A 20,142-nucleotide genomic window follows, 5' to 3' on the forward strand; every position below is an offset into this window, starting at 1 on the left:
ACACACTTGAACATTGGATTTCCCCATCAAAGTGTTACTAGGCTGTCAACAGTCAAACACTGCAAACCTAAGGTCTAAAACACATCTGATGCCCGTTTTAATTACATCACCAAAGAATAACCGCCTCAAACATGGGCACACTACTTTCTTTTGCCCGACTGTTTATAAGAAATAAAGTATGCGAAATATTGAAATTGACTCCACTGATAACCTTCTCTTGTCTATCCTTAAAGGGATTTTAGCACAACAAATATGGTAACAGATGCAGATGAATCAGATTCAGATTTCTGCATAAACCACCGACAAAAGCAGAACAAAGTGCAAATAAATAATCTATGTACTTACATCAAGATAGCTGTGTAGATTTTTGTAATTTTGGTAACCCAAATAAGTAAACCTAATTTTACAACACACAAGTGCTACAAGGACCACTTTGTGACCAAGCTATAAATACAGAAAGGGGCAGGTCAATATAGGTTTTTGCAGGCCTGGGCCATCGATTAAGTTCATTTTCTGTTTTCTAAGGGTTGTTTGTGTATCCATATTTGTGTATGGATTTGTTGCAGTTAAAAGAAATTGCTGCACCATGTTCGAGACAAGTAAAACATGTGCTGTGTTATAAGATATACTGATGATTACCTGTGCATCCGGAGTTATTAAGTATACATATTTCAATATGTCACTTTCATTCACTGGCATCATGATCACATGATAGTTCACCTTAACTTTCCCAGAAATCATGCGTCTTGAATTCGCCTAATCTGAAAAAATCAATCTTCTTCCTGTTTGATAAGACTAACAAATATAAGTATCACCAAGCAGACCAGACCTGCCTACCGACCCAGCCAAGACGTGAAGGACTATTTATCTTACCACGTCCGTTTATTACTTTCAAGCATTCTCATAGTATTCAATGGTAAATCAGACGTGTTAACCTGAGACAGTTATCCTGGGACAGTTATTGTAACATAGAGCCAGGGAGGATGTCACTTGGTTCTCCTTATTTGACGGAGGTAAGCTGATGCTTTTAATGGTATTTGCACAAACAAAACAGCATGAGGGAGTATTTTTAGTAAGACTAATATATTTGTTATGCGATAAGAAGTATTACTGTGGAGATTGGTTGGCATGGAATCTGTTGATTCGCTTGAATTCGAAAAGCTTAATTTTGTCATGCAATGGTTTTTAAGTCAAGTGATTTTTCAGATGAACAAATATAAAAAGGAGTAGAATGGTGTACATGAGTTGAAACGGGGCGCTTTTGTCAGAGCCAACAGAACAACAAGTGGGAATAGTTTTGTGACAAACATTGTGTTGAAAATGAATATAATGTTTTTACTTCTATGTGAATAGTATATAAATGAAAAGTACTATTAATTACCTTCAATACACACATATGCTCATGTCATCTACAAATGGATATGTTATATAGCATTTGTTGGTGTACATTTATTATTCATGTATAAAACGCCTTGTAACCATGATTCACCGGTTGTAACTGGTTGCAATTTAACATACATGTCGTACTCGGTGTGCATGGCATTTATGGGTCAATGTTAAAAGTTCAAACGTCGCATGATCATGGCTCTTCTAATACCACAGAGTAATGATAATAAGATCAGCCCAAATTCGTTAGATTTCTAAAGAGTTCAGGTAAAAATGTATGTGTTTGATAAAATGATATACATGTAATTGTTCCAAATCAAGCAAAATCGGTCAGTTTTAGGTGGACAATGGTCTTATAGCTTCCTCAACGTTCATGATAATATTTATTTTGATGCGTTTTGACAAAACTCAGTTGTGTTAAAAGGGACATATCCAAATATGGTTCCAAGATGAATGCACAGCAAAAAAAATGCAGTTTCCGGTATCCGGATACCTGCCGGATACCACCGGACACTTACCCAAAACGCGTCCGGGTATCCTGTGGCAGATACCTTGCCGGATACCAGATCTGTGGTATCCGGCATGGACACCTCACCGGAAAGTATGTCACCTGGAATCCGGGTATCCGGCACCGGATACCTCACCGGATACCTCAATCTGGGTGTCCAGGGATCCGGCACCGGATACCTCATTCTGAGTTTCCAAAAACATGTCACAATTTGGGGGGTGCATTTTGTTCAATTAAGTGTGAAACATCTAAAAATATATTGAAAACTAACCATGAAAATTGAACATTGCTGAAGGTATCCGGCAGGTATCCGGCAGGTATCCGGATGCAATTTTTCGAGATGTCTTTCTCCTAGTAAATAATGTTAGCCTGGGCATAGCAGATAGCTGTAGTAATATTCTGTGCTATTTTAGTTGTAAATATCCCCTTGAAGTTGAGATCTATGGGCATGTACTTTTGGTGAAAACATTTTTCAAGTTCATATATATTTCAATTTAGATGTTCAGCGTATTAAATGAAAAGCATTCAGTCCTGGTATGATGGTATCCTTACATATCATCTTCATATTCCCAGTTTGTTTTAGCCTAGTGGTTGAAGCATTCGATTCACCACATCGGTACATTGCTTGGTGTCACCCATCATGATATTGTTTGAATTTTGCTCATAAAGTGGCATAACACCATACTCACTCTGACAAAAAAATGAAAGTCATTGGCTATGTACTCATTTGGGCCTTTGTTCCTGGTGAGATTAAAAGTTTATTTTGGAACTGTATCAATACTTGTTACATCTTGACAGACGAGTTTCATTGAAGTTCGAAACAGAATATCATTAACCCAAATGGGTGCATAAGACTAATGGCATCCACAGAAAACACCTAATAAAGTACTGGTACATAAAAATATCAATGTAACTTTTCTACTGACATGGAACTAAAAACTTCGTTCAGTGAGCTGTATTAATTGTAGGAAAACATTCAGGGCATTAGTATATTTGATATATGTTAGCACCTATGTTATGAATGATCAATATCATATTTCTTTAAAGAAGCAAAACAAAAAAATTGTTAAGATAAAAAATCATATTTATTGATTTTATGACATTTCATTGGTTCAGTAACCAGAGGTGTTTGCAAGAACATTCAAAAACAGAAACAGATGCTTCAATGCCATTTTCTAAATAAACAAATTAGTCAAATCTCAGAAGAATTTCAAGGTAGAAGAATATCTAAAGTCAATTATGTTTGTGCAGTAAACCACAAAAGTCATTCAGATTTGTATAGTCAGCGTCAGTGTACACCACATAAACAGTCTCACTGCTGTGGTATTGATTCCTTTAGACTTGATTAATGTCGTAATAAAACAACCTACAGAATCACACTGATGTGGCATTATTCATTCAGAATCATCACTTTCTGAGGTGAACCTGTTAGTTGTTCTGGGGAGGATTATTCATCATCCGGAGAGTCCTTTGTATGACTTGTCTGATCTGGTGTCATTGTGAAATCCAGGTGCCTGAAACAATTTATAACATCTTTAAAAGCTTGTTATTAAAAATATAAGAAACACACATATATTGACAAAGGGTAAAAATTTGGTTTCTCAATGAGTAAGGTAATGACAATTTATCAAGCAACTGTTAACCAAACCATGTTAACCAATGTAAAAAAGCCATAGCAAACAGTAAATTGTACAGAAAATACAAAATTGTAATTGATCTTCTGAAAACAATTCCTGTAGTGCCATAAGGCAGGCTCACCTGAATTTTTCTCAAATGTTTGCATTACATCAAAACATAAGGAAAGGTAAACAAGGCAATGCAAATTGCATAAAATAGGTTCTTATACATAAAAACAGAACTAAAGTATTTGACGTAATAAGCGCCTCGCTCTAATAAGAGCCCATGGGAATATTTGCTAATATATTGGCTAGTGAACAATCCCAATTAGGACCCTTTCCAATTAATCAATGTATACAAGACTTATTTATTTGCGTATAATACACACTTGTGTGTGATATGCATTATCATATTTTTATCATTTATCCTATCTTTAATTCAGATTAACAATAACGGCAAAAACTGCCAAATATATTGGTCAAGTGTAATCATAATTTAAGTAGTTCCATTTGGTTTTGGAACTTTTCAAGGGTAATTGTAAATCATTTGATTGTTATAAAGTTACACAGTATTGCATCTATCGTCTGTTTCTAAATACAGTGGAACCTATCTTTGACTTGTGTGACATAATTGAATCATACCCCAAGTTCATTATGCATTGTTATGCATCTGCACAGAGTGGTCAAAGTCCTTGTCACACACATAGTTTGCTACAAGGCAGAATCCAATAAGTACAGTTGAGACATCAGGCTGTATCCAGACAAACTGTCTGATAATCTCAAGTATGGTCTTGGTCGCATCAAGGGATGTAGCTAATCCTAAATAAACATTAAACAAGTGACATAATCTCTTCTACAGAACACTTGATCAAAGCCTGCCCCACCTTTGATGTTTATCATCTCGTTACGCTCACAACAGCTCATTAGCAAGATGAGCTCAATGTCAACTCATGGTGGATTAGGGATTAACAGGGCAATTAGTGTCAGGTGGGTATTATCACTTGCAATTGTCTGTTAATTACTTAATTGAGTAGTGACGGCTTAATTAGTTTCCAACCACACTGACTGTTATGCTACTTATCAAGTCAGTTTACTGGTAACATGTGTCTGTGGACCAAGGAAATGTATCATGCCAGATACTTAAAAAATTCTACTCATAAGTAATAAAATAATGACAGTTTTGATATGCAATTCTCCCTACAAAGACATTTAACATTTGATATACATAAACTGTCTGTTGAAACTATGATGATGCTAATATACAAGTCGCACTAAACAACCTATTCATATACTGGTACCTAGCCAAACAAACATAATTTTTTTTATGTGTATGCACATGCTTGTACACATATACGTCTACTGGCATATCACACATACAAACAATCATTAGATGGATGTAATCGTTCAAAAATATTTTACATACAAAAACAAGTGAACAGATTCTGTAATAGCATGGTTAATATTGGGAGATGTTTTAGCATTTCCATTTTCACAGAATCGAAGGCATATCCTTTCATGACTCAGATCAGCTTGTAGTGATTTAAATTCACATAAAACTGATTCATGTCAAATGACCTATCCCGCATGTGTGGGACCTGTTATAAAAATACCATTCATTACTTATTTGTGTGTCCAAATTATGCTATTATTAGAAATAATAGGTATTATTATACAGCATGGATATGATATAAGAAAGCTTTATATGGAATTGTTGAAAATTATGTACAGGAAAACATTGAAATAAATCAATCAATACGTGCATTTATCTCAGAATCTGGTAGATTTAATCAATATGGACTTCTCCTTCATTATCTACTTATAATCAGATGATTACATTATTGCTCAACTGATAGTTTGCAATAGTATAGAATTAGTATTTTATTAATACTTATTTTGTATTTCAGCATCATTTAGATAAGCCATCGGCTTGTTTGCAAATCCAGTTCACTATAAAAAAAATATATGTTTAAAACACATGTAGTAGAACATATTGCAATAGTTAAGACCCGAAAAGAAGTTATGTGTAGGATCTTCAAAATGGTATCCACAAGAGCAGGTTGTAGAATCATGTTGGTGTTTGTTTTTTAACTCTGTACTCAGCCATATTCCAGCTATATGAAGGCGGTCTGTAAATAATCAAGTCTGGACCAGTCTATCCAGTGATTGACATCATGAGCATCGATCCACACAATTGGGATACAATGACATGGATCAACCAAGTCAGGGAGCCTGATCACCCGATCCATTAAGTTATCTCTCACAACTAGCATAGGTTGATCATGTTGATGGGGACTAACTTCAACCTGGAATCCCCACGTGAGTAAGTATGCGGCTGTTAGCTTTGTTTGATGTTTAACGCCACACTCAGCAATATCGCAGCTATGTGGTAGGAATCAAACCTGGGTCTTCAGCACGAAGAGTGAACGCTTCAACCGCTAGGCTACCCCACCACCAAAAATTCCCCCATGATAAAGTTGTCATCATGGTTATTGTTCAACTAGTTCAAGTGAAAATGTTCATACCCTTAAAATGTCTTTTCTTCCACTTCACGATGATCTCTGATGCAAAACTTCCCTGTAATTAAAGCTGTTCTTGATTCTTCACATCTGGAAAAATATGTTGAGGCTATTAATCATTCTCACAGAGTACAGGGAGTATATGAAATAAGACAGTGAGTCACATTAGCATACAAATTATCCAGTTAAAGTAAACATATTTCTACATTATATACATAAGCAAATACTAACATATGATAGACAGGCTACTTGTCATATAAAAATATAATTATACATTTACTTACATGTTGGCTATAAAAGTTAATGTGTCACATGTGACAGGCTTACATGTGGTAAATTACTTTAATACGTGATCATTGTAATATTCACATATTCCTTACCTTAATGTGTCACTTCAGCTGCCAGCATGACCTCAGCTGCAATCTCAATATTTGGCCAGTTTTGACGAAATGACCGATCGTGTTCAGTGTATAAGCTGGGCCTCGTCTCTAATATAACTTGGCGCAAGTTGACGACGCGCATAGAGAGCCGGGAACCAGCTTATGTCGTGTTAACCTGGTTCCCGGCTCCCTATGCGCGTCGTCAACTTGCGCCAAACAATAATGTGATATTAGAGACGGGGCCCAGCTTAGTGTTAACCCGGAACAAGCCATTTTACCCATATTCCCCTACGGTCCAGGGCGCCATTTTAGAACATGGATGTAAACAAACCTCGTGTATCGATATACACTGTGATTCTTGATTACGATAAGCTTACCTCGTGTATCGATACATTGTTCTCATTCACCTCCACCACGGAAATGCCGGCCGAAGTTCCTCTCAGCCATCCACAACGCGGAAGTCAACAGTATTTGGAAAGGCGATTGGCATTGCCAGGTACGTAGCAGGGCTTCGAGGCCTTATGATTTCTGTGCAGAGATCTTATGGAACGGATTGATGTAGATATTTTCCTGCTCTACATACTTTACCGTAAACGCCAAGGGTCCTTTTTTTAGTATTATGGTCAACTGTTTGTTAGCATAAGAGGCGTAATGGATTTGTGGTCAAAACAAGATGATCCAAATTAGATCCGCTTTTTTATAGATAATGAAGAAAAGTACCAAGATCTAGGAACGATTATTAACTCTTAACTTTCGTGGGATGCTAATACAGATTATAATTTACAATAATGGCCACCAAAGACTTTATTTTTTTTACGCTTAGGATATTGTTATAATTACACTGTTATGTCCTTGTTTTGTATAAGCTTCATAACTTAATCATTCAATATTTCATGGAATGACTCTGACCTTGGCGAGGATCTTTTTTGCAACAAGTGATTCCTTATGTAAAGTGTATGTTGAATGACCCTGGCTTTGTTGTCAAATAATTGTTTGACAGTTGTTAAATATGGGTTTATGTTTTATCTCTGAATGTTTGGGATGAAATATTTTAATAAGGACAGTTCTAAGTTGGAAACTCAACTGGGGCCTTTTTAATTGAATTCAATGTACAGCATGTACAGTTTGGACATTTCTCTAATGTGAATGCTACTTATGTTTGCAGAATGTCTGGATGAATGAATGAGTCGGTCATCTGCACAGCATCAATGGAAAAAGGGAAGCAATGAGGAACAAGAGAAGAGTAGCAGTGAGTGGTAAATATTTGAAATTATTCTGTTTGGTTCATCATGTTCATGTAGCTATTCTGCAAATATTTCTTCAGTTTGCTTGTTCTTTATCACCTGTTGGCATGGATGGCCTAATTATCAAAGGCACTACAACTTGCTGTGCATAGTTGCATCTCTTGGGCTTGACAGAAACCGATGGTCGTGGGTTTGAATCGAGGGTAGCATCATACACTTGCTTGTGGGTTTCATCAAAGTGGTAAACATGTAAGACCTGCATCACTTCGGGCTTTCTTCCCACATCAAGCTTACATGCCGTGATATAACTGGAATACTGTTCAAAGAGGCGTTAAACCCAATTCACTCATTTAACACCACATCCAGCAATAGTTCGGCTAAATGACAAGGATTATAAATTAATCAAATCTCAAATCTCAACTAGACAAACCAGAGATTAATGTTATGAGCTCGATCCAGACGCACCGATGATGACTGTTATGGACAACATCCCATGTTATTGGGTACGATTACGAGCTTTCAATGAGCCCACTTGCTACCTCATCTATTACTTTGGCTTGTATGGCAAGCATAGGTTGCTAGGAACATTTTTAAGAGATGTCAGTTAATGATTGTTTCAACTCATCAGCATGGAACAATATATATCTCAAATGTTTGGTATATAACAAAACTCAAAGATGATAAATTAAGTGAATTTGCTGCCTTTTATCTGTAAGTACATGTTGCAACAATTCTTTTCTTTTGCTACAATCTTTATACATAATTTTGCAGAAACTGAAGTCCAGCTTGAGATACCCGGATGACAGGTTGACAGTCTGGAAGGACCCTTCCAGATATCCGAAGTGATTGGCAGACAGCGATGAGGAGAGTCCTGTTATTTCAATGGGAGCCTACCGAGAAGTTATATGCCAATTGACACTGGGACACACTCACAAAGGGTGGTCAGGCAAATATGAGAAGACCAACCAATGCCAAGTCGGAGTGGGATCCTTCAAGGACGTTGAAGAAATTATTGTCTTTGGCCATGTGGTAATCACTTGAAAGGAATGATGTTTGCGACTGCTTGTCTATAAATGTGGACCCAAACACCAAATAAAATGTTCACAATTCTACTAACACAATGCAACAGGGATAGAGCCCATCTGGCCTCCCCTCATCCTGGTTCCTGTTTTTCCATGGCAATATAGAAGGAAAAGGATGTTTGAGGGCAAGTAACTCTGAACTGGTGAGCATGGTCTGCTGATGCTTTCAAGTGAACAGTTATCCCGCTCTGTTATGAGTATTGAAGAATAGGAGGAAAGTGCATACATTATATGAACACTGTTCAATGTGTGATATATGCATATAAATAAAAGAAATTGATAATTTGTTTGTTTGTTTCTTTAGCCAGCTGTGTAAATGGGGATTTTCCAATATTTTGCCTCAGTTTGATAGCCACAGTTATCGTATAAAACCATGCATTGCTTGGACATCTTTGGAATAACACATTGATCTGCTATGTCAAAGTTTAATGTCACAGCCAGACAAAAAAATTGTTAATGGCCAAACTCTTCCTTAGAGCAGGGATAGAAGTTGGCAACAGATCATACACTTACTTTTTATCCCCCGGCATATAATACGGGGGATATAGTGATCAGCCTGTCTGTCCGTCTGTCCGTCCGTAATCATTTCCTTTTCCGGGGCAGGATTCCCAAACCATTCAGTGTATTTGATCAAAACTTGGCAACTCTTATCAGGCACATACTGAAGTGGTGCCTTTTGATATTTTGGGTTTTTTCTAATTTTTATTTTTTTAAATTTTTATGGAATGAAGTTGGACATAGACTCAATTGGGGATGGGGTTCGTTTCCGGGGCAGAATTCGAAAACCATTCAGTGTATTTGATCGAAACTTGGCAAAGCTATCATGCACATACTGAAGTGGTGCCTTTCAAATTTTGGGATTTTTCTAATTTTTTTAATTTTTTTTTTTAATGGGATCAAGTTGGACCTATACTCAATTGGGGATGAGGTTCATTTCTGGGGCAGAATTCGAAAAACATTCAATGTATTTGATCGAAACTTGGCATTCATATGGATGCGACCATGGTGGATCTTTTGTGGGTAAACAATGTATGCTTCTTAAAGAACATTCAACTGTTGACTCATTACATACAGAAATGCACTAGTGGTTACTTTACAGACAGCTGCCGGGGGGATATGCCATCTTTCTGATGACTCTTGTTCTCTAATGTGCCTTTTCCCGCAGAAGTCTTAATAACTCTTATACACATAGTTGTATATCATTGTCATATGTTTGTCAATATTACACTGAATGAAGCACTTTACAATTGTTTTTGAAATAGTCGCAACTGATATTGAAGGTCAAATTAGCTTTCAATGTCTTTCAGTAAAAATGTTCACAGTAACTGAGGAACAGCTCTCTGTAGTGTGATGAAATCTGGTACATGTCACCCTCAGAGTGAGGCATATTGTGTTTCAAACTTAAATGAAGCTGGTATGCTCATAACAAGTACTTGTACCTTTACAAATAATCATATTATCATCTCACTAGGACCAAAGGCCCAAGTGAGCACACAGTCGATGAGTTTATACTTTCACTCAGAATAATCTGGAAGTCTGAACATGAAATTAAAGGATATCATCATACATGTATTAGAACTGATGTTTGTTCATTAAACAGCTTAACATCTAAAAAGAATTATAGATGAAATTGAAAAAAATTGTCTTCTCCAAAAGTACATGCCCATAGATCTCAACTTTAAGGGGATATTTACAACTAAAATGACACAGAATATTACTACAGCTATCTGATATGCCCAGGCTAACATTATTTACCAGAAATAAGACATCTCGAAAATTTGCATCCGGATACCTGCCGGATACCTGCCGGATACCTTCAGCAATGTTCAATTTTCATGGTTAGTTTCCAATATATATTTAGGTGTTTCACACTTAATTGAACAAAATGCACCCCCAAATTGTGACATGTTTTTGGAAACTCAGAATGAGGTATCCGGTGCCGGATTCTTGGTATCCGGTGCGGATCCTTGGACACCCAGATTGAGGTATCCGGTGAGGTATCCGGTGCCGGATACCCGGATTCCAGGTGGCATACTTTCAGGTGAGGTGTCCATGCCGGATACCACGGATCTGGTATCCGGCAAGGTATCTGCCACCGGATACCCGGACGCGTTTTGGGTAAGTGTCCGGTGGTATCCGGCAGGTATCCGGATACCGGAAACTGCATTTTTTTTGCTGTGATGCTTGTCAAGTCTGCGAAGGTAAGTTTGGGAGCACAGTTGGCCTAGTGGTCAGCTCGACGTGCAGAGTTGCTTCTCTTGTGACACCATCCTATTGTCATGCGTTCTATCGACTGGTCACTGATTTATCAGCACCATACCCGTGCCCATAGGTTTCACCAAGTGGTAAGCGTCCAAGACCTGCATCACTTCGTCTTTGAACCAACTCCAGCTGACACGCCATCATCGTAACTTGAACGCTTGGAACGATCGGTTTAAAGCGTCTATAAAACAATATCCATGGATTGAAACAAGCCAAGAAAGTTGCTTGGTGGTGTTTTGTGCATCTTATCTATGTGTAGTATTACCTACCTATCTTTAAGAAGACGTTGATAGCTGCTTCAAACAAATAAGTATTGGGGATACTGAATTCCGTTTCTGATAATAATAAGCTAACAAGATTAATTCAATGAATCAAATATAAAACCTTTTTTTTTATTAACGTTTTACCCATAACCGACCCCGAGTGCCTTACGGAATGTCAACACTCTGTCGGTAGGATTGTGAATAACTATCAGCTGACTCAAAATGAGCGACCACTCCTCAGGGTTTCTTATCTTATATCATAATGATTTTCAGTACTGAAAAAAGCAATTTCTGGTACATCTTCCAGAGGCAAGGGAGTTAAAATCAGTCAACTCCCTTGCCTCGGGAAAATGATTTTGGTACTATGGATCCAAAGCTAACTGGTATAGAGGCCTGCATAAATAATCTAAGTTTAAACAGTATTCCATCAAGAAGTTTAGTTCAAATTGAGCAGAAACTTATCTATTTGACATGCGCACGTGATATAACACCAGTTCTACTTCATTTGTGTTCCTTATCTAATCAGCAAGTACGTGCACTGGGGGTTAGCCCTATTCCAAAATGTCAGTATTACTCGTACCAGGAAGTCCTGCTCATCAGGAAGTGATGATCGCTCAGGGGATATGCCCCTAGTTTGTATACATGATCGCTCAGGGGATATGCCCCTAGTTTGTATACATGATCGCTCAGGGGATATGCCCCTAGTTTGTATACAGAATCGTCGAGGGATTATGCCCCTAGTTTGTATACAGAATCGTTCAGGGGATATGCCCCTAGTTTGTATAAATTATCGTCAAGGGGATATGCCCCTTGTTTGTATACATAACCGTTCAGGGGATATGCCCCTAGTTTGTATACATGATTGTTCAGGGGGTATGTCCCTAGTTTGTACACATGATCTTTCAGGGGATATGCCCCTAGTTTGTACACATAATCGTCCAGGGGATATGCCCCTAGTTTGTATACATGATCGTCCAGGGGATATGCACCTAGTTTGTACACATGATCGTCCAGGGGATATGCCCCTAGTTTGTATACATGATCGTCCAGGGAATATGTCCCTAGTTTGTATACATGATTGTCCAGGGGATATGCCCCTAGTTTGTATACATGATCGTCCAGGGGATATGCCCCTAGTTTGTCCACATGATCGTCAAGGGGATATGCCCCTAGTTTGTATACATGATCGTCAAGGAATTATGCCCCTAGTTTGTATACATGATTGTTCAGGGGGTATGCCCCTGGTTTGTATACATTATCGTCCAGGGGATATGCCACTAGTTTGTATACATGATCGTCCAGGGGATATGCCCCTAGTTTGTATACATGATCGTCCAGGGGGTATGCCCCTAGTTTGTATACATGATCGTCCAGGGGATATGCACCTAGTTTGTCCACATGATCGTCCAGGGGATATGTCCCTAGTTTGTATACATGATCGTCAAGGGATTATGCCCCTAGTTTGTATACATGAATGTTCAGGGATTATGCCCCTAGTTTGTATACATGATTGTTCAGGGGATATGCCCATTGTTTGTACACATAATCGTCCAGGGGATATGCCCCTAGTTTGTCCACATGATCGTCCAGGGGATATGCCCCTAGTTTGTCCACATGATCGTCAAGGTGATATGCCCCTAGTTTGTATACGGAAACGTCCAGGCGATACGCCCCTAGTTTGTATACGGAAACGTCCAGGGGATATGCCCCTAGTTTGTATACGGAAACGTCCAGGGGATATGCCCCTAGTTTGTATACGGAAACGTCCAGGCGATACGCCCCTAGTTTGTATACGGAATCGTGCAGGGGATACGTCCCTAGTTTGTATACGGAAACGTCCAGGTGATATGCCCCTAGTTTGTATACGGAAAGGTCTAGGGATATGCCCCTAGTTTATATACGGAAATGTCCAGGCGATATGCCCCTAGTTTGTATACGGAAAGGTCCAGGGGATATGCCCCCAGTTTGTATACGGAGACGTCCAGGCGATATGCCCCTAGTTTGTATACGGAAAGGTCCAGGGGATATGCCCCTAGTTTGTATAAGGAAAGGTCCAGGGGATATGCCCCTAGTTTGTTTACGGAAAGGTCCAGGGGATATGCCCCTAGTTTGTATACGGAAAGGTCCAGGGGATATGCCCCTAGTTTGTTTATGGAAACGTCCAGGCGATATGCCCCTAGTTTGTATACGGAATCGTGCAGGGGATATGCCCCTAGTTTGTATTCGGAAACGTCCAGAGGATATGCCCCTAGTTTGTATACGGAAACGTTCAGGCGATATGCCCCTAGTTTGTATACGGAAAGGCCTAGGGGATATGCCCCTTATTTGTATACGGAAACGTCCAGGCGATATGCCCCTAGTTTGTATACGGAAACGTCCAGGCGATACGCCCCTAGTTTGTATACGGAATCGTGCAGGTGATACGTCCCTAGTTTGCATACGGAAACGTCCAGGTGATATGCCTCTAGTTTGTATACGGAAAGGTCTAGGGGATATGCCCCTAGTTTATATACGGAAATGTCCAGGCGATATGCCCCTAGTTTGTATACGGAAAGGTCCAGGGGATATGCCCCTAGTTTGTATACGGAAACGTCCAGGCGATATGCCCCTAGTTTGTATACGGAATCGTCCAGGGGATACGTCCCTAGTGTGTATACGGAAACGTCCAGGGGATATGCCCCTAGTTTGTATACGGAAACGTCCAGGGGATATACCCATAGTCTGAATAAGGAAACGTGCAAGTGATTTGCCCCTAGTGTGTATACGGAAACGTCCAGTGGATATACCCATAGTCTGTATACGGAAACGTCCAGGCAATATGCCCCTAGTTTGTATACGGAATCGTGCAGGGGATACGTCCCTAGTTTGTATACAGAAACGTCCAGGTGATATGCCCCTAGTTTGTATACGGAAAGGTCCAGGGTATATGCCCCTAGTTTGTATACGGAAACGTGCAGGTGATATGCCCCTAGTTTGTATACGGAAAGGCCTAGGGGATATGCCCCTAGTTTGTATACGGAAACGTCCAGGGGATATACCCCTAGTTTGTATACGGAAATGTCCAGGCGATATGCCCCTAGTTTGTATACGGAAAGGTCCAGGGGATATGCCCCCAGTTTGTATACGGAGACGTCCAGGCGATATGCCCCTAATTTGTATACGGAAAGGTCCAGGGGATATGCCCCTAGTTTGTATAAGGAAAGGTCCAGGGGATATGCCCCTAGTTTGTTTACGGAAAGGTCCAGGGGATATGCCCCTAGTTTGTATACGGAAAGGTCCAGGGGATATGCCCCTAGTTTGTTTATGGAAACGTCCAGGCGATATGCCCCTAGTTTGTATACGGAATCGTGCAGGGGATATGCCCCTAGTTTGTATTCGGAAACGTCCAGAGGATATGCCCCTAGTTTGTATACGGAAACGTTCAGGCGATATGCCCCTAGTTTGTATACGGAAAGGCCTAGGGGATATGCCCCTTATTTGTATACGGAAACGTCCAGGCGATATGCCCCTAGTTTGTATACGGAAACGTCCAGGGGATATACCCATAGTCTGAATAAGGAAACGTGCAAGTGATTTGCCCCTAGTGTGTATACGGAAACGTCCAGTGGATATACCCATAGTCTGTATACGGAAACGTCCAGGCAATATGCCCCTAGTTTGTATACGGAATCGTGCAGGGGATACGTCCCTAGTTTGTATACAGAAACGTCCAGGTGATATGCCCCTAGTTTGTATACGGAAAGGTCCAGGGTATATGCCCCTAGTTTGTATACGGAAACGTGCAGGTGATATGCCCCTAGTTTGTATACGGAAAGGCCTAGGGGATATGCCCCTAGTTTGTATACGGAAACGTCCAGGGGATATACCCCTAGTTTGTATACGGAAAGGTCCAGGGGATATGCCCCTAGTTTGTATACGGAAAGGTCCAGGGGATATGCCCCTAGTTTGTTTACGGAAACGTCCAGGGGATATGCCCCTAGTTTGTGTACGGAATCGTGCAGGGGTTTTGCCCCTAGTTTGGATACGGAAAGGCCTAGGGGATATGCCCCTAGTTTGCATACGGAAAGGTCCAGGGGATATACCCCTAGTATGTATACGGATACGTCCAGGTGATATACCCCTAGTTTGTATACGGAAACGTCCAGGTGATATACCCCTAGTTTGTATACGGAAACGTCCAGGGGATGTGCCCCTAGTTTGTATACGGAAACGTCCAGGGGATGTGCCCCTAGTTTGTATACGGAAACGTCCAGGGGATATGCCCCTAGTTTGTATACGGAAACGTCCAGGGAATATGCCCCTTATTTGTATACGGAAACGTGAAGGTGATATGCCCCTAGTTTGTATACGGAAACGTCCAGGCGATATGCCCCTAGTTTGTTTACGGAAACGTGCAGGTGATATGCCCATAGTCTGTATACGGAAACGTGCAGGTGATATGCCCCTAGTCTGTATACGGAAACGTCCAGGGGATGTGTCCCTAGTTTGTATACGGAAACGTCCAGGGGATATGCCCATAGTCTGTATACGGGATTAGTTTCATGTTTTGAATCGTCCCGACTTGTTCTCCGCAAAAATAACAATTTTCTTTCACGCATCAGCGAAACAATACAAATGTACTTCATGTGTCATCTCTTTGTGTGACTTGCCATGACACGACACGACAGTAAATACACAAACTGTTGCTACATCCATATAGTTTTCATTCTATCATGAACTTCAATGTAACAAAGACGAATAAACATTAATTTGTTATAAAAACGTGTTCTTGGTAAGTGTCCTTGAATCAAAACACGATCTTCAACCATGTTACACATACCAACACGGATTTCGATGAGTTCAAGCTCTTTTGTGGGGACACAGGTCACAAATCAGGGGACGCAGCATCGGTCTCGGGGAGTAGTTGGATGGGTGACCGCGTTCAGCAGCTTGACTCCTGAGAGTTTCTAGGGCTTCGGTCCTGTCCCACACTGAAGGTCAGGTGAACTGGGGTTTAACGTCGCGTCCAAGATTATTGCAACTTATAAAGCGACGTGCATGCACGTGTATGTGTGTGTGTGGCTGCTTGTACTAGTCCGGACTGATGCCGATTCATAGTGCTAGCTCACTGAGATACCATGCCGCAGTTTAACATGAATACCCCACTGAGACACAGTATACTGACTCCGAGGCGACCAGGCCTTGTTTTAGCCCCTTAATGTCGAGCGCCAGACTGGGTACAAGTACCATCTTTTAACGCTTATTGGTATTAAGCGGTAGGGTATCGAACCCCGGACCTTCTGCTCCCCGGGCGGACGCTCTTCCACTAGACCACGGAGGCGGCCCGTGGGTTACAGATTTTACAATATGATATCAGTTAAAGGAAATTTGCTCAGTCTATAACACACTATGGCCTTGCTGATTTGGAGTCACGTGGTCCATGGAGAGGGCATTCGTTGCGTGGGTTCGAATATCAAATTTTCACCGATAACGATCTTCATAGATCCTGCATTCTGTCCCCAGGAGCGACCAGCCCGCACTGGCTTTCTGCGCACACCAATAACCCAGCCCCCTAGGGACGACTATGGCCGTTCGGGAGGGGCAGCATGGGACGGGAGCTATGCCAACGCTGGTTTTGGAAGAGACTCTCCCGAGAACGACCCCTTTCATGAAAACCCTGACTATGATGGCTCTGACGAGAGTGACGCAGAGAGCCCCGACCAACGACAGACTGTCCACAACGTGGTCATTTGCGAACCCGAGGCGACAGATGAACCATCTACAAGGTATGTAACTCCGCTTGCTAGTGTGTGAGGGAGTCAGTCAGTGTTTTGGGCGAAAGTGAGTGAATCATTGAGTGGTGAGTGTGTGGTTGGGTGGACGGATGGGCAAGCGGGCGAGTGTGTGGGTCACCGACTGAGTTCCAAGAAAACAACATCAGTAGAAATCAGATATATCTTTTAGTGATTTCTTAAACCCAAGAAACAAGTTGGTTACTACGAAAGCCTAATGGTGCCACTTTGGTAGTATTAATTTGTTTATTTTAATCGAAATTTCTCGTTATCTCAATTATCGAGTTCTTTCTCGTTACTTATTATTTTCACGTGTCTTTGAGTTTTTCTCGTTATTACAAGTTTAAATCTTGAAATAACGAGAAAATAATTGAAATAACGAGTAAATAATTTAAGCAACGAGTAAAAAATCTAAATTTCGAGTTTGTGAAATAAACTTGATATAACGGGGAAATAATTGAAATTACGAAAATATGACCGAAGTAACGAAAAAATCGGAATTTCGAGAAAATAAACAAATAATTTAAAGAACGAGAAAATTCAAATTTATATAAAGCACAGTAAAGTTCTAACTCTCAGGCACAATATAGTAATGATTAAATAAGTGGAGTAAGATTCAACACAGTTTTAACTGGCTAGCGCTTTCAACTATAACTCTTTTATAAAGATACTGATACGCACCAATATTTGGATTTTGGATCATGTCACCCGTATCATACAAAACGTAATATCCCTTACTGTCTCGCAAGACGTATTTGTTCCATTGTTTCCGGGAATGATGTTAAAACTACCCGCCTTGCTGAACTTAAGAGTTTCCCACTGCATCAAAATTATCCCGCAAAGCTAATTGAAGATAGCATACAGAAGGCGCTAAGTATTGAGCAACTAAAACTGAGAGAAAAGTCTGAAGAAAACAATATGGGGAATAATTTAACTCTAGTATCTACCTTCAACCCTAGCATGAAAAAAACATTATCCATGGTTCAACGATACCTGCCTATGTTGAATCAAAGTATAAAAATGGAGAAGATATTGAGCAAATACAAAATTATCAACAGCCAAAGACAACCCAAAAATCTTAGAAAGTTTTGACAAGTTCTAAATTTGATTCTGTTGTCATCACTCAACAGGTTTCCAAGTGCGGTGACAAACGTTGCCTAACTTGCAGCAATATAATTGAAGGTTTTTCAGTCCAAATTACAAAGGACACTAAATTTACTGTAAAACAAAATATGACTTGTGATAGTAGAAATGTTGTTTACTTGATTGTTTGTAGTGGATGCAATGAAAAGTATATGGAAAGACAGAACTTAAATTAAAAAGAAGAATGAATCTTCACCGTTCACAAATAAAGCAGCGGCACAACCGCACGATTCCACTCAGTGAACAATTAGATACATGTGGAAGCGGCAACTGTTCAGCTTTCCCGCTATATAAGTTAAATTTTGATCATGAACCTACATTGTTTCAAAAAGAGCAACATTTCATTCATAAATACGCGGCTAAGTTAAATGTTAAAGCGTAAGATATTTGTCCATTGTCACCGCAATGTTTCGGTAATGTTTGTGAGAGAGGGAAAGCGATTTTGAAGGACAGAATTAAAGAATGACATGATATGATAAAGAGGTTATCACGCTTGTGTGTTTGGGGATGGTAAATATCCTGTATTAGGAACAAACACTATGTATTTAGCTCGCCAAGGCTCGCTAAATACAATGTTTATTCCTAATGCGGGATATTTACCATCCCCAAACACTTTCGCGTGATAACCTCTATGTTACTACTTCACGTCCGTTATTCAGTAATGGCCTGATGAGACTCGTACGTGGTACGAGTTGAAAGCGCTTAAAACTGTGTTCAATCTTACTCCACTTATTTCATTATTATTATATTATATATATAAGTTTGAGCATTTACCATGTGAGGACTGTATGTAACTTTTTTATTTCCCAAAAGGGCAACACGGAAAACAAAGTGGGACATTTTCAAGGAAACATCAAACGAAAGTATCAGTTTTTCGGAGACACAGAAATGGAACTTGTCCTATAAATTTCTACGAGTCCTGTTATGCAGTGCCTTCTTTCTGTTATGTTTGGGCTCAGCAACAATGTCCAAATTATCTTTCCTCTTTTTAACATTTTACATCAATCCGACAGAGAGGTTTTACTTGAACTATGTTCGCAATGGCAAAACTACACGTGTTGACATGAAGACCGTCGCCCACCACATGGATGCCAAGTGGATCTGGTCTCTCATCCTCATCATCTGTGCGCCATATTTCTTCACAGCTTTATCAAGTGTTTGGAAAGTAATTTTCAAAACAACCAGGCCTTTGAAATGTGTTCCACTTTTAGTGGTAAGTAATATCATGAATTCTCCTCTTGGGTCAGGATAGTGTCAAATTTAGCTTGTAGACATTGATTGTGAAGTTAAGGACACTGGTGGCTCGGTGGGGAAAGAAGCAAATCGCTGCACAGATTTACGGCCAATAGTTGTGACAACAATCGCTGGTCGTGGGTTCGAATCCTCGAATCAACCCAATTAGGATCCTTGTTACATATCCAACTTCCGTGGTCTGCTTGCGCCACGTTAAAATGTACTCCCATATGTAGCTGCCGTGCTGTGATGCAGCTGTAATCATGCCTAAAGTGGCGTTACACCCAACCCAGCCTGCATATGAATTACATGCTTTACCTTTCTAGCTGTGATCAATGTTACTGTACTGACTACAAACGCATCCATTCCAGTACACGTTCCCATATTCCCCTATTTCGAAGACTACATAACATTGAACCCTCAAATTAAGAAATCTAAAAACATTATGTAAAATAGCTCCACATCGAATAGTGACTACATAGTGTGGTTATCTCATTGTACCATGACACAATTAAACGCGAACTCTAAGATATTGAGTGACGCATCGTAGGTTGAGTTCAATGTACATATTTGTACATATAATTATTTTGAAATGCCAGCCAACAATGGATAAGAAAAGTTATTTTCAATGAAAATAGACAGCTATCGTCAATCAGAGGTGGTTATTCTGATTTGAAACCTTTGATTGACCAATCAGAATCAATTATTCAAGGTAGAATTAAGCGATAAACCTATGAC

At 39.9% G+C, this 20,142-nt stretch overlaps 1 protein-coding gene across 1 annotated transcript in view; it reads left to right on the forward strand.

Annotated features, from left to right (window-relative positions):
• Window positions 1–818: 818 nt before the first annotated feature.
• LOC124132179 (chitin synthase chs-2-like) overlaps window positions 819–20,142 on the forward strand; it is a 37,270-nt gene continuing 17,946 nt past the window's right edge. The window contains exons 1-3 of the mRNA XM_048381754.1: window positions 819–1,013; window positions 16,760–17,022; window positions 18,985–19,384. Of these exons, the coding sequence (XP_048237711.1) occupies window positions 984–1,013; window positions 16,760–17,022; window positions 18,985–19,384 (693 nt within the window). The 5' untranslated portion in view covers window positions 819–983. The remainder of the gene's footprint in view (window positions 1,014–16,759; window positions 17,023–18,984; window positions 19,385–20,142) is intronic.

This window comes from Haliotis rufescens, unplaced genomic scaffold, assembly GCF_023055435.1.
Source record: "Haliotis rufescens isolate VD_foot unplaced genomic scaffold, xgHalRufe1.0.p SCAF_4, whole genome shotgun sequence".
NCBI classification, from domain to species: domain Eukaryota; kingdom Metazoa; phylum Mollusca; class Gastropoda; order Lepetellida; family Haliotidae; genus Haliotis; species Haliotis rufescens.